Source organism: Lepus europaeus, chromosome 18, assembly GCF_033115175.1.
Source record: "Lepus europaeus isolate LE1 chromosome 18, mLepTim1.pri, whole genome shotgun sequence".
NCBI classification, from domain to species: Eukaryota; Metazoa; Chordata; class Mammalia; order Lagomorpha; family Leporidae; genus Lepus; species Lepus europaeus.
This window is the reverse complement of record NC_084844.1, coordinates 34,638,863-34,654,570: the sequence shown is the minus strand read 5'-3', so window position 1 is coordinate 34,654,570 and position 15,708 is coordinate 34,638,863. Positions and strand designations below refer to the sequence as shown.

The following is a 15,708-nucleotide window of genomic DNA, read 5'->3' as shown; positions in this document are numbered from 1 at the left end:
GATCCTCGCGGGATTTCGATTGGGCTGTCAGGTCCGGGCCTGTGGGCGTGGCCACAGGGAGAATGACGGCTCGCTTCGTGGCCCTTGAACCGGAACTGGTTGTGCAGGAACCCAGGAAGTGGAAGCCCGCGCGAGGGAAGCGTGTCAGCTCCCCAGAAGGCAAGAACGGGAAGGCGCGAGTGAGGAGAGGCGCGCCAGGTAGGTCGGTTCCTCCTGAGGCGAGGAAGGCCACCGTCCTCCATGTCCTCTCCCGTTGGAGAGCTTCCTCCCACCTCATCCCGCAGCCATGCCGCCCCGTGGGAAGATGCCGACGGCTGCAAAGAATTTTCCTCCGCGGTATCACCGAGTTCCTGTCTGGAAAGCTGTTTCATCCTTGGGCATTGTACCGCAGAATCTTGTACTGTAGCGGGTGTGAGTGATGGAGGAACGACCCCGGGGGATGGTAGAGGCTGCTCGGACAGTTTTCATTGGCACTGGGCCCTTACGATGAATAGGGTGTGTGTGTGTGTGTGTGTGCGCGCGCGCGCGCTCTAAATGAGAAAGAATAGAAAATATTTTCCGGGAGAGATTAGTGCTTGGAAGAACTCAGTAGCTTGGGTTGACTGGGTGTTACGGTCTACAGCAGGAGAGGAAATTAAAAAGCATACTGTATACTCAGCAATGTATGTTTTACTCTGTTGGCGTTTAGCCACTGATGTTATTGAGCAGGGAAACTCTGTATTTTGCAAGGATAATTATAATGGCAGGGTGAAGTATGACAAAAGTAAAGCAAATGCGGGAAGGTTAGAGAGAAGTTAATTTTGGAAAGTTTTGGCAAGAGGGCGCTGGTAGAAAGAGATAAGCTTCAGACATAAAGTCACCAGGATTTGGTGACTGAATGTGGTAGGACGCAGCAAGGAATGTGCAGAAATTAACAATGCAGCAAGGGGGCCGGTGTCGCGGCCTAGTGAGTGGCAGAGGGTAAAGCCGCGGCCTGCCACACCGTCATCCCGTGAAGGTGCCCCGACTGGAGCCCTGGCTGCCCCCCTCCTGATCCAGCTCCCTGCTGATGCGCCCGGGGAAAGCAGCGGAGGATGACCCAGGTGTTTCGGAGAGTGCCACCCACAGGGGAGACTGGGTTGAAGCTCCTGGCTTCTGCCTGGCCCAGTGCTGCCTGTTGTGGCCATCCGGGCAGTGAACCAGCAGGTAGAAGGTGTCTCTCTCCCTCTTTCTCTGTAACTCTTTCAAAATAAGTAAATCTTTAAAGACAAGAAAATTTGCAATAGAAAGAACACTGTAGACCTGTAGGGGGTGAAATCCAGCAGAAGCTGGAGGCCCGGTGTGGAGCCTAGGAGAGGGTCCTAGGTACACGATGATTTGGGAATAATAAGATTGTTCTGATAAACTATTGTCTCCATTAGAACGGTGGCTCCATTGTTTTTTTGTTTGTTTGTTTTTTTCCCCCTCTGCTCTATTTGGTGAGTAGAGATTGGATTAGAAAGATAGCACATCCCTGGCTTCTGCCTGGCCCAATGCTGGCTGTTGCAGCCATTTGGGGAGGGAACCAGCAGATGGAAGTTCTCTCTTTCTCTCTGTAACTGCCTTTTTTTTTTTTAAGATTCATTCATTTATTTATTTGAAAGTCAGAGTTACACAGAGAGAGGAGAGGCAGAGAGAGAGGTCCTCCATCCGCTGGTTCACTCACCAGTTGGCCACAATGGCCGGAGCTGATCCAAAGCCAGGAGCCAGGAGCTTCTTCCAGGTCTCCCATGTGGGCACAGGGGCCCAAGGATCTGGGCCATCTTCTACTGCTTTCCCAGGCCATAACAGAGAGCTGGATAGGAAGTGGAGCAGCAGGGACTCGAACCGGTGCCCACATGGGATGTCAGAGCTGCAGGTGGCAGCTTCACCCACTATGCCACAGGGCCAGCCCCTGTAACTGACTTTCAAAATAAATAAATTTTTTGAAAAAGAAAGGGAGCATAGAGACCTGTGCTGTCCAGTAGAACTTTGTTCTGTTGAAAATGTTTTGTGTCTCACTGATAGAAGGCCACTAGCCATGTTTAAGTTGTTGATCGAGGTAGAATTTGAAATGTGGCTAAGTACAACTGAAGAACTGAATTTTCATTTTGTTTTAATTACTGTTTTATATAACCACATGTGGTTTGTGGTTGTTGGATTGGACAGTACAGATAGACTGAATAGGGGGCCAAATATGTAAGCTCGTGTATTATATATGGGGTATCTGTAAAAGTGTGGAAAATTAAAAGCGAAGTGTGTTTGGTGCATTTTTTTGAAATTCATGCATATGAGGGTTCTTCAGAAAGCTCATGAGAAATACTTATTTATGAAAAAACTATGCATGGATTTATTTATTTGAGAAGTAGATAAGGCTCCCATTTGCTAATTCACTGCTCAAATGCCTGCTACAGTTGGGGACCAGCAATGTAATCTAGGTCTCCCCTGTGGGTGGCAAGCATTCAGTAACTTGAACTATCTCTTCTGCTTCCCAGGGTCTGCATTGGTGGGAAACTGGAATCAGGAGCCAGAGCCAGGAATCAAACCCAGGTACTTTGATATGAGATGTGGCTGACTTGACTACTAGAATAAACATCTGCACCCGGCTGCTCTGTTTGATCCTCATTTTTCTCACCTGTTCTGTGACGCCATAGCCTCCTTTTATGTTCATAGCAACAATCAATGAGGTAATGCTTGGGTCATCCTAAATAAAAATGGAGAGATTCTCCAAAAATGACTAAATTTATTCAGTAACAAACATTACAATGGGAATATGTGTGCCGTAGTAAAGTTATGTGTGGGTTCAGGGAGGTTAAGGCAAGGAAGTGTTTAGAGGCAAAATGAGGAGGAGGATTATATAAATTGTTTGAAACCATAATCCTTGGTTACAAGCATCAGTACAAGGGTGATATCAGTCCAAGGTTGCACTGGCAATTGCTGACCAGATATCCTTGGGAAAGTATTTTGTGTGTAAGATTACAGTTCTGATAGAGTTGTATGTGTTGGTTTTGTTACTAGGCATGAGATTCCCTGGCAGTATTGATAACCTAGCAGCATTCACTTGTTAGGGTTTGACTTCTGTCACAGATGTAGAGGGTTTGGTATGTTATCTAATACCTAAGTCCTCTCAGTAGAGCAGTTTTCTGTTCCAGATATTAGCTGAATCTGGTATAAAGGTATTTGCTTACTTTGCAACCTAGAAATTGGCATGGAGAGTCCTTCTACCAGTTGATATGGAGGTCCGTAGGTTTTTTTCTAGAAATACTCAGAAACAGTCACGCACTGTATACAACATACTGCATATATGACTATAGTCCTGTAAGAGTATAATGGAGGTGAAAAATTGCTGTCACTTAGTGATATCAAAGACACCCTAACATGATAGTACAGTGCATCCCGTACTCGTGTGTTGTGTGACCCTGGTGTGAACACTGCACTGCCACGTGTTGTCACAGCATTTACTTCAGTCTCGCTCTCCTTTCTTCCTGTTGACTTCTATATGACTTTCCTCCCTGCTTCCCAATGCAGGGACCTACCCATGTCTAAAACTCATGTTGAAAGGTGCCCTTTTCTTTCTATTCAAGTCCAGATCCTTTTCTAAGGACTGCTGGCTCCTGTTCTGCATGCCAACACTACCCTTTCTGTATCTTCAGCATCTACCTACCTTCCCTTTGGTTCTTCTGGAAATGTCTCTCATCACATTCTCCTGGTTGTCTGCTTTCCTTGCCTGTAGAAAAGAAGGTAGGTCCAGACAGGATTGCAAATGCAGGAAGAGATGCCGAGGGTTTTTTGGTAGATGTTTCAGAAAGTGTTTAAAAAGTAAAGGAGGCCAGCGCCATGGCTCACTTAGCTAGTCCTCTGCCTGCAGCGCCGGCACCCCAGGTTCTAGTCCTGGTCGGGGCGCTAGTTCTGTTCCGGTTGCTCCTCTTCCAGTCCAGCTCTCTGCTGTGGCCTGGGAAGGCAGTGGAAGATGGCCCAAGTGCTTGGGCCCTGCACCCACATGGGAGACCAGGAGGAAGCACCTGGCTCCTGGCTTCAGATTGGTGCAGCGCACTGGCCGCAGCAGCCATTTGGGGGGTAAACCAATGGAAAAGGAACACCTTTCTGTCTCTCTCTCTAACTCTGCCTGTCAAAAATTAAAAAAAAAAAAAAAAAAAAAGTAAAGGATTCTGGCCAGCGCTGCAGCTCACTAGGCTAATCCTCTGCCTGTGGCACTGGTACCCCGGGTTCTAGTCCCGGTTGGGGCGCTGGTTCTGTCTCTGTTGCTCCTCTTCCAGTCCAGCTCTCTGCTATGGCCCGGGAAGGCAGTGGAGGATGGCCCAAGTGCTTGGGCCCTGCACCCACATGGGAGACCAGGAGGAAGCACCTAGCTCCTGGCTTCAGATCGGCGCAGCGCACCGACGGTAGCAGCCATTTGGGGAGTGAACCAACAGAAGGAAGACCTTTATCTCTGTCTAACTCTGCCTATCAATAAATAAATAAATAAATAAAGGATTCTAACAGACCCATATAGTTACAGGTTTTATCACAGGAAGTAGCAATTTCAGGGGGATTGGTTTTGTTCCTACAAAGGCAGGGTTTGATTTTGAGATTGGAAGTGTGGAGGTTATCAGGTTTTCTTTTTGATTGACTGTACTTTGACATATCCATCCTTCAAAAGTAGGACATTAGTGTAGCAGTATATCGTGTTAAATTATACTTTTTTAAATTTAAAGGTATTGTAAACATTCTGTTTATGGACACTGTTTTCTGTTTCTTCAGAGATTGCATTTCAGTCATTGTTTTTAACTCCTGGTTCTACTTTGAGATGCAGAATCAGCCTTGACTTAGATGAAGACTTGTTGGTAAAGGGACTGTCTTTTTTCTGAATTAGACCAAGTCTTTAGGTACTAGAGCTGTGTGGTTCTCAGCCCTATCAGATCCAAAGCACATTTTTATAACAAATCATTTGTAATAAATGTAAAATGTACATCCACTTTGGAAAATAGTTTGGCAGATTTTTAAAGCTAACAACAGTGATATGAGCCATCATTTCTACTTGTGGATGTATGCCCAAGAAAAAAATGAACACATGTCTAACAAAAACTTGTACACAAATGTCCATAGCAGCATTATTCATAATAGGCAAAATGTAGAAACAACTCAAATGTCCATTTGTAGTCGAATGCATAAATAAAATGTGGTCTATCCATGCATTGAAGTACTCATCAGTAAGAGTAATGATGCATGCCACAAGATGGATGAATCCTGAAAATGCTAAATGAATGAACTCAGAATGCCACATTTTGGATGACTGCATTCATATAAATTGCCTAGAATTGATAAAGACACATAGTAGGTTGATGGCTATCACAGAGTGGGAAATGAGAAGTGACTGCTTGATCAGTAAGGGGTTACTTTTTGGGGCACTGAAAATATTCTGGAATTAGAAGTGGTGATGGTTATACAACCTTATGGATGTAATTAAAAACCACTGAATTGTACACTTTAAAAGGATGAATTTTATGATACATGAATTCTATTTTAGAAAGATTTAACATGTGCTTTACTGTCCTGAGATGATTTGATACTATTACTTTATCTACCATATAACTTCAAATATATTAATATAAGATCTTATGTTTTACCTAGTGAAGAACAAAAAGGAAATTAATGACAAAATAAGTATTTCCAGGAATGTCCTCTATGCCATGAAGATTGTACCATTCCAAGGAGGCCACTTAGAGGCACCACAAATAGCACAGTGGCTCTGTGTAGATAAATGCTTGGCTACTGCTCCACTAGAAAAAGAACCCAACAGCCTCAAGTGTAGACTTGATACAGGTGGTTCACTGGTGACACAAATACTGTGAACAGCTTTGCTGGGGTAGTAGGATTTTCTAAGTGAAGGGTAAAGGATGATCTTCCTTTGTTTTATGTGACTGATATTTAAAAATCTAGTGTATGTTAAAACAGCAAAAATTACTTTGGGCTCCTATGCAAAATGCAGCAGGCCTAGGATAGTGGCAGTGGGGCATTTCCCTGTTCCCCAGGGAGCGGCAGTGAGGGATTGGTGCCATCAGAACTGCCGCATCGTGAAAACACAGGTAAGTACTGGATTCCAGAAAGGGGACACACTGTCGTGGTGATTTTTTGGATCCTTTAGGCATCTTTGTAAAACCCATTTCCTTTGTGCCCAAGACTCAGGGAAGACTTGACTAAGTTATTGAGCCCCACAGGTGCTACTTCTCTCAGAATTCAAAATGACCTAATCTGCTTCTTGTGGATGCTTGAATTTTTCTAATACACCGGGGATGGGTGTTATCACGGTACATGCTTAAAACCTAAATGTATTTTGCCTTTCTTCTGGATGACCTCATATAGTTCTAAAATGTTGCTTGCTGTGTATAGACAAGGTGTTTATCTGATAAGCCTGTAACTTTTCATTCCCCCATAATGATAATGTTTTTTCCTTTTCCTTAAGATGCTCTCCAAATCCTTGATTATGGAATATCTGGCTCATCCTAGTGCACTCAGCTTGGCTGCTGGGGTTGCTTGTGGCATGTGCCTGGGCTGGGGCCTGCGGGTACGCTTTGGGATGCTCCCCAAAAGCTTAACGAGCGAGACAGACACAGAGAGTGAAACAGAAGAAAGCATCTTGGGAGAGAGTGAGGAGTACAAAATGATTCTTGTGGTTCGAAATGACTTGAAGATGGGAAGAGGAAAAGTTGCTGCCCAGTGCTCCCATGCAGCCGTTTCTGCCTACAAGCAAATTCAAAGGAGAAACCCCGAGGTGCTCAGACAGTGGGAATACTGTGGCCAGACCAAAGTGGTGGTGAAAGCGCCTGATGAAGAAACCCTGATTCAGTTACTAACCCATGCCAAAATGCTGGGACTCACTGTTAGTTTAATCCAAGATGCTGGGCGTACTCAGATTGAACCAGGCTCACGAACTGTCCTAGGAATTGGGCCAGGACCAGCAGATCTAATTGACCAAGTCACTGGTCACTTAAAACTTTACTAGGTGAACATTTGTTACAAAGATGACTTCCCCAGGCAAGTGTTTGAGTCCTGTCAAATTCTAACAATAAAATCTCAGTTTCTTCCCCTACTTGAAATACTTGGAGGTGAAAATAAAAGCCATTCTTTTGTTCTTATATCATGTTCTTGGCAGGTAGTTCTCTTCTTGGGCTAAGTTACGTGGGTTTGGTGGCTCAGTAACAGGGGCTGGCACAAATACTTAAGATGAAAGCAGCAGCGCAGTATAAAATGGGATGAAAAGGGGGGTTAAAACCAATTTTCCTCTCCATGGTTAGGTCTTTGGTCTTTGTGTGTTGCTTGCTCTTGTCTGAGACCACTGCTGTTGGCGTTGGGGGGATTCACACTGCAGTTTTCACACTGTCACTGTCACTATTTGGATGATTGATAAGGTACTGAACTATCATGGTATAGCCACCCACAGTGGAGTCTCATGGTTTACAATCTAACCTTTTTATTTATGTCTCAAAGTTGAAAGCTGAATTTTTTTTTTTTTTTAAGATTTTTTTATTTGAAAGAGAGATCTTTCATCTGCTGGTTAACTCACTAGATGGCTGCCAAGGGCCAGGCTGGAGCCAGATGCCAGGAGCTTCTTCTAGGTCTCCCATGTAGGTACCAAGGGCCCAAGCACCTGGGCCATCTTTTTCTGACCATTACCAGGGAGCTGGATGGAGTGGAGCCACCAGGTTTCGAACAGGTGCCCATATGGGATGCCAGGCAGGCAACAGCTTTACCCTCTAAATCATAACGCCAGGCCCCAAAGTTGAGGCAGTTTTTCATGCTCATTTCCCCTGACCCACAGTGGCCAAAGGTTCTCCTGAGATTATAGCCTACATAAATTCCATTACTCCTCTTTCCTCTAACAATGAAGCCACTGAAACTTAGGGAGTGACCTTTTGGACGTTGAAGGTAGAAATGGGCCCATGTGAGAATCTGTGGTAACTAAAATGAACGTTAAGTTGTTGTCATGTTCCTTTCCCTAGAATTCAAATAATAATTGAATTATCTAAGGGCACCTTTTTTTCCCCTTTGACTTAGCTACAGACTGAAGCAGAAGATCCCAACTCTCAAATGCCATGGTGCTTTCAAATGCTATTGCTAGAATCTTTTTCTCTTGAATGCCTTCTTTTAGGATTATAATGGCAATTTCTAAATTCACTATATCCCCAGTAGCTGTAATTGATGCCAAGGAGAATTTTGATAATAGGCTCATGGTGTCATCTACTTTCCATGGTTAACGTCAATATCCGTAGCGTGACAGCTTCAGAGGGTATAAGGTGGTGGAGTCTGAGCCAAAAACCAAGTCCTACTGCAGCCAGAGTTAAAATGTCTAATATTGGGTCTGTTTTACAGAGTTTACACTGGCATAGGATAGCACAGGAGAACTGTGAATGATGCCACAATAGCAACTGTTTCTACACAGAATGTTTACACTGGATTCACAAGTGATGCAACAGCATGTAACTGAACCGAACTCAACTGTAAATGCATCATTCTGGCTCAGCTCAGTTCTGATGGCTCCAGATTCCAAGAGTTCATTCCCAACCGGATGGCCCAGGGTGGCTGACTCAAGGAATTGCAATAAAACGTGGTTTCTCTATTAGGATGATCGTACAGTATTTCTAGTCATTCCGGAAATAGATTCTGCTTATTTTCTACTTTACCTGCACTTTGTAGGACTCAGTTTTATAGTTCTCAGAATAAATGCCTCTCTGCAGGGTCAAAACTATTTTCCTACTACTAAAAATTTTTCTTGTTCCCTGTATTGACATTTGCACTGCTGGCCCCTCTCACATATAAAGCAGGGATACCTATGTGTATGATTAATTAACATTCATTACTCATGACTGTCATAACATGCTGTGTAACACTAAACACTTCTGTAGCAAACCAAAACATGGCAGTTGTCTTAAGGAAAAAGACTTGTGACTAAGCTTTTTGTCTTGGAACTTTTTTAAAAAAAGGATTTTATTTATTTGAGAAGTAGAGTTACAGGGAGGAAAAGACAGAGAAAGGTCTTCCATCCTCTGGTTCACTCCCCAAAAGACCACAACAGCCAGAGCTGGGATGATCTGAAGCCAAGGGCCAGGAGCTTCTTCCAGGTCTCCCACACAGGTGCAAGCTCCCAAGCATTTGGGCCATCTTCTGCTTTCCCAGGATATAAGCAGAGCTGGATTGGAAGAGCAGCCGGAACTCAGTATGCTGCCCACATGGGATTCTGGCACTGCAAGTGGAGGCTTACTCCACTACACTACTACACTGACCCCATGGCACATTTTTAACAATCAGGGGCCAGTGCCATGGCACAGTAGGTAAAGCCGCTGCCTGCAGCGCTGGCATCCCATGTGGGCACCGGTTTGAGTCCTGGCTGCTCCACTTCCTATCAAGCTCTCTGCTGTGGCCTGGGAAAGCAGTAGAGGATGGCCCAGGTCCTTGGGCCCATGTGGGAGACCCGGAAGAAGTTCCTGGCTTTGGGGTGGCTCAGCTCCGACCGTCGTCGCCAACTAAGGAATGAATCAGTGGATGGAAGACCTCTCTACCTCTCCTCTTTCAAATAAATATTTTTAAAAAATAAGAATCAACTGACAAATTCACACCTGGGTGTTTGGCAGACATTTCCTTATATAAACTAAATGAGCCAGTCATTTCAAAGAAAACTATTGACAGTATTCTGGAAAACTTCATCTGTCTCCAAACTTCCCAAAACTGGTAAGATTTTTTGGTGAGATCAGTATTCTCACAATTAAAGAAAAATGTAATAAAACGACCACCTCTCTGCCTTTCCAATAGGAATGTTTAAAAGTTTTTTAAAGTATTAATATTTGAGGCTGGCACTATGGCATAGCTGGTAAAGCTGCTGCCTGTGGCACCAGCTCCCTTATGGGTGCTGGTTTGAGTCCTGGCTGCTCCACTTCTGATTTGCTCCCTGCAAATGTGCCTGGGAAAGCAGCAGAAGATGGCCCAAGTCCTTGGGCCCCTGCACCCATGTGGGAGACCTGGAAGAAGCTCCTGGCTCCAGCCTGGCCCAGCCCCAGTTGTTGTGGCCACTTGGGGAGTGAACCAGTGACTGAAGACGTTTCTCCCCTTGTAACTTTGCCTCAAGTCTTTGAAGTGTTAGTATTTGGAAAAACCACGTAAATCAGAAAATCCATTATTTTCCATATAAGCAGTGCTTAAGTGTTAAGATACAATGAGTTTACTGTGGATATAAATGGATTTTTGACAGGCAGAGTGGACAGTGAGAGAAACAGAGAAAGGTCTTCCTTTTTCCATTGGTTCACCCCCCACTGGCCGCTGCAGCTGGCGCTGCAGCCAGCGCACCACGCTGATCCAAAGCCAGGAGCCAGGTGCTTCTCCTGGTCTCCCATGGGGTGCAGGGCCCAAGCACTTGGGCCATCCTCCCCTGCACTCCCGGGCCACAGCAGAGAGCTGGCCTGGAAGAGGGGCGACCAGGACAGAATCTGGCACCCTGACTGGGACTAGAGGGCGGAGGATTAGCCTAGTGAGCCACAGCGCCAGCTAAATGGATTATTTTAAAAATTTAATTTCTAATCAGCAAATATCAAGATATAAATGAGAGTACAGCTCTTTGGGATCCAAAATAATGTAAGCATACTGAAGCATTTATAGTGAGACTGTCTAATGTACTAATGGCCATGCTGAAGTACTATGGTACTTCCAAAGTTCATGGAAATATGCAAGTATGTTTATTCTGGTGCAAAAATATTTTGAAATCCAGTTTTTGCATAACATGCATTTTCCCATGAACTCTTTGAATATTCCACGCAGGCACAGACTTCAAATTTTCTGCATCAAAATGAACTTATCTTTTAATTCCATTTCCCATAAACTTGTTTTCAAGAGCCCTAGGAGTTGTCAAGGAGTATCAGTTTTGTTTGTTTTTTACAATGGCTTTCAGTATCAGGCAAGAAAACCATCGAAAGCTTTCTTTCCACTTAAATTTTCCATTAATGTCTCCTTGAGCTTCCAAGGACCCAGTACTATTCTCCCTCTTGATTTTTCATGATGAAGAAAGGGAGCAGAGATCCAGGAACCTAAGTACAGCAAGCCGTTTTCACAATGACAAGCCAACTAATAGTAAAAGTATATGTACTATAAGGATATGTGTATATACTTTCTTTAGGAAGATGAGGGAGGGATAGAATTAAAAGTGGGAGAAGGGCCTGTGTTTTTTTTTTTTTTTTTTTTTTTTTTTTTTTTTTTTAAGATTTATTTATTTGGAAGTCAGAGTTCTACAGAGAAAGGAGGAGAGGCAGAAAGAGTGGTCTTCCATCTGCTGGTTTACTCCCCAGTGGAGCTGTGCCAATCTGAAGCTGGGAACCAGGAACTTCCCCTGGGTTTTCCACGTGGGTACAGGGGCCCAAGGACCCAGGCTATCTTTACTGCTTTCCCAGCCCACAGCAGAGAGCTGGATCAGAAGTAGAGCAGCTGGGACTCAAACTGGCGCCCATATGGGATGCCAATGCTGCAAGTGGCAGCTTTACCCACTATGCCACAGCGCTGGCCCCCTGGGTTTTATAGTTTGAAAAACACCTCGATGGGGGCAGGTGTCTAGCAGTTGAGATGTCTGTGTCCCCATATTGGAGTGACTGGGTTCAATACCTGGCTCTGGCTCCTGACTCCACCTTTCTGCTCAAATATTTGGGTTCCTAACACCCATATGGGAGACCTGGATTAAGTTCTCAGTTTCTGACTTGAGCCCAGTCCTGGTTGTTGTAGCATTTGAGGAATGAACTAGGATAGGAAGTTTTTTTTCCTTTCTCTCTTTTCTCTGCCTCTTAGATAAAATCAATTTAAAACACAAAAATACTCCTGTGGAGCTTATGGTAATTTGTCTAACAGAGTTGTAGAGCAATACAAAGCTAGATGAGGGTAGACTAATAAGGGTTAGGGATAATGAAATGAACTTAAAGTAACAATCTCACCCATAAGTTAAAGAGTTAGATTTAAAAAAAAAAAAAAAAAACTATCCATATTATTGGCACTTTACAGTTCGTGGTGAGAAACAGCATGTTAACTACATGTTTAAACATAATTTTATTTAGGTTAATATAACACCCATGGTTTGTTCATTTAAGTGAAATGCTTAGACAGAAAGCTAAAAAGCCACTTGGTTAAATGTTATTCGAGAGAGAAAATGTAACCCACTGTAGTAGTGAATGGTTCTTCAGACAACTGCACATGACACAATACATAATGTCTTCAAATTTCCCAATCTTCATTCCTCTTATGCCTCCCTATACTGCCTCAGTATCCAATAGGAAACTACCAAAACTATTACTTCTTTTGGTTTGAGAGTGTTTAATTAAAACTGCCATTCTGCATGATATTTCCACAGTCCAGTAATTTATTTTAAATTGGAGTAATTTCAGATTCCACGAACAAGACTGGAGAACAGCAATATTTTGTTTGAATTCTGTCTTCTGTACACTCAGTGATCTAAAACACCACAACATCCAACGTACACAAACCTCAGGGAGGGTTAGTAAATACACACAAGCTTGGAATCATGGTGCTCTTTGTCCTGAATGGAATGGTCCCACAGAAAAAGCACAGGATACAGCACAACATGAGGGCACCTGTCACATATGCAGTGAGCGAAACACACTAGCATTTTCTCTATGTGTAATGGGAAACCTGCATAGGTTAGAGGGCCTTTTACGCTCATTTAAAAATCAGGCAAGTTGTCTGTACGCATGTTTCAAATAATTTGGAGAGCACTGCAATCCAGTGAAGGATCTGCTGATTAGTGTTGTCTTTGTCGGCACTGACAGTCTTGCATGGTCACATACCAGTATTTTTGCGGTAGCTTTTCTTTGAATAAAAGAGATTTAAATGCATTTAGACAATACATATTGTAAGCTGTTTACATACACTAAATTTAAGAGATTCAGTATTAGAGTTTCTTTGCTTCTTTAAACACTACAGAGTGCAAATCAGGTTCTTCACAACAGATTGAATATTAAGCAGTTCTTGAAACAATGAGGGTGGCAAAAAACCCCCAAGTGAATAAAACATTGAAACTATTCCCCTTCGAAAATAAATTCTAAAATGATGTGGAATGTGAGATAAGGTTTTAACATAGGTGACCCCAGTTTATAGTTAGAAACAAAAAGTAGTCCTTCATGAAATAAAGGTTACAAGAACACGCTGCCTGGTTCCCCCCTTTATAAACTGAGAAGTGGGTAAATGATGTTTCAGTACGAAAATAGGTGATTACAGGATCAGCTTTCCATCTCACATGCTGTACCCAAAGCCAGGCTGAGGCTGCCCATAGGGTGGTGCAGTATAACCATAACCAAAAGGTGCCTGGGGAGGAACTGCAACACTGGGTCCTGCTGTCAGCATCAGTTGGGGCTGACCTAAAGAGAGAAAAAGCAAAGGGGCAGGGGGAAGCAGGGATATGGTATACTGTTAGCATGGTAAGTATCATTCCCATCTCCCCCACTAGCAACATAATCACAGCTTACAAGTAGAGACACCTGACCATCACAATGTCACCCTAAGAAGAGTCCTACCTAAAATGTCAGCAAATACAAGGCTGAGAGTCAGAACCTGGTATCATTTACAGCAATATGCACATGGCATGACATGACTGGACCAGACACCTGCCAACAAACCTATCACATGGTATTTAGTGACAATAAAATAATTTTTTAACTGATAATGTTTTAATAGATATCAACTTATAAAACATTTCTGATTTAAACATATCTAAGCAACCAAAAATAAGACATGTTGAAGTATGTATTAGATATGGATGTACTAAGGTATGAAATACATAAGAGCACATGCCTTCTACTATGTACTCATGCTATCGTTAACAGTCTTTCTTATAAAAGTTAAACAGTTATTGCCTACATACAGAAAATAAGACCTGTAGAGGACTGGGAATATTTAGAGTGAAAACACCTAGTACCTTTCTTTACTGCCACAAAAACAAGTACATTTCTTCCAGCACAAGTGGCTTCATGTCTCTCTTTTTTGGGGAGAATGGCCAAAATTGTGCTTAGTAAACAAATTTGGGAAAGCAGTTTATTGGGAAAAAAAAATCACCTCTAACCTTGCTACTGATTTCTATCTCGAAATCCCAAGCCCAATTTCAGTTGCCTCAACACTGATGACAAGCCACATTCAGTAGGTATGAACGTTTCTACTGGATTTCCTATGTTGGATATGTCAAATATCTTGCTTCTGTCTTAAACAATGCATTTTATGTTCATCTTATCCAGCTTTATCAAAACTAACCCTCAAATTTCCCTAATACTTTTATCAAAGATGAGAAGGAGATCAAGAGATTTCCATGTTGTCATTTTCTTCAGTAGCCTGAGATGTAATGGTTGTATTTTTATGCACCCCTCCAAAGAACACCTGGTTAGAATGCTGTACCTTTCAAATTCACTGTTCAAACAACCCTGGTTCACCAATTATGACATGGAAAGGTGAAGTAATGTAAACATTCTGATCTAAGAAGAAATTAAAGTGCCTTACATATTCATTTGAAAGTTTGAAAATCTCTCTCAGGGGCCAGAGTTGTAGTGCAGCAGATTAAGTGTTGCCTGCAACACCGGCATAGGTACCAGTTCAAGTCCTGGATATTCCACTTCCGATCCAGCTCTGCTAATCACCTGGAAAGGCAGCAGCTGATAGCCAAAGTGCTTGGACCCCTGCCACACACGAGAGACCTAGATGGCGTTCCAGGCTCCTGGCTTCAACCTAGGTCAAATCTGGGAAGTAAACTAGCAGATGGAGTATACCTCCTCCGCCTACACCTGTCTCTAACTCTGCCTATCAAAAAAATAAATAACCAAAAAAATCCTCTCTGCCTTGCAAGTTCTCAAATGGAAATTCTACTCAGTTCTCTGCTCCAGTTAAAAACTTAAAGTGAGGCTGTATTTTTTTAAAAAAATTATTTGAAAGGCAGAGTTACAAAGAGAAAGAAACACATCTTCCATCTGCTCGTTCACTCCCCAAATGGCCCCAACAGGCTGGAGCTGCGCCAATCTGAGGCCAGGAGCCAGGCACTTCTGAGTCTCCCATGTGGTTCCAGGGGCCCAAATACTTGGGTCATCTTCCACTGCCTCCCCAGATGCACTAGCAGGGAGCTGGATTGGAAATGGGGCAGCCGGGACTCAAACCGGTGCCTATATGGAACACCAGTGTTGCAGGTGGCAGCTTTACCCGCTATGCCACAGTGCTAGCCCCGAAGCTGTATTCTTTATGTAAAGTATACTAAAGGCAACCTTGCAATATTTGATCACTTCCTATCTTCTGAAAACCAAATTCATTATTTCTCAGTAATTTAAGAGCAAGTAATCAATCAGCCATCAGGCAACAGGGAGGTTTAAGTAATTGCTTTTGAGCTATCACTTATATTTAAGATTATTTTAGTGAATAATGTCAATGCCTGTGTTAAGACTGGCTCTCAGAAAATGCTGGTGGGAGGAGGAGGTATTCCATGACTCAGCAAGCCAGCTGCATTTTGGAAACCTGTTCTATTTCTAGCTGAGGCAGCATCTCTAAAGAATTCTATCTAATGGGTAAGATTTATGAGAAATTACCATAAACAATGGGTTGTGTCTCTGTAGCTTGTTCTTCTTCTTTTCTCAATGATTCTGAAGCATCTAATTTATCCACCTGGAGAAAAATAGGTTATGTTAATTAGAACCCCCA

At 43.1% G+C, this 15,708-nt stretch overlaps 2 protein-coding genes across 7 annotated transcripts in view; one reads left to right on the top strand and one right to left on the bottom strand.

Annotated features, from left to right (window-relative positions):
* The first annotated feature begins 91 nt into the window (after positions 1–91).
* On the top strand, positions 92–7,133 carry PTRH2 (peptidyl-tRNA hydrolase 2). Of its 5 annotated transcripts, none has more exons than XM_062216744.1 (3): positions 92–198; positions 2,493–2,547; positions 6,461–7,133. In XM_062216744.1, exon 3 carries the CDS (start codon positions 6,461–6,463, stop codon positions 6,998–7,000), a length of 540 nt encoding a protein of 179 aa, XP_062072728.1. In that variant the 5' UTR covers positions 92–198; positions 2,493–2,547; the 3' UTR covers positions 7,001–7,133. The 5 variants fall into 5 exon arrangements, with proteins under 5 accessions (XP_062072728.1, XP_062072726.1, XP_062072730.1 ...); XM_062216742.1 differs by lacking the exon at positions 92–198 and adding an exon at positions 205–336; XM_062216746.1 differs by lacking the exon at positions 92–198 and adding an exon at positions 249–409.
* Positions 7,134–12,053: 4,920 nt separating this feature from the next.
* Positions 12,054–15,708, bottom strand: part of CLTC (clathrin heavy chain) — an 87,334-nt gene continuing 83,679 nt past the window's right edge. For both annotated transcript variants that reach the window (XM_062216907.1, XM_062216908.1), the window contains 2 exons: positions 15,597–15,672; positions 12,054–13,397 (listed from right to left, as the gene is read on the bottom strand). In XM_062216907.1, coding sequence (XP_062072891.1) covers positions 13,273–13,397; positions 15,597–15,672 — 201 coding nt within the window. In that variant the 3' untranslated portion in view covers positions 12,054–13,272. The remainder of the gene's footprint in view (positions 13,398–15,596; positions 15,673–15,708) is intronic.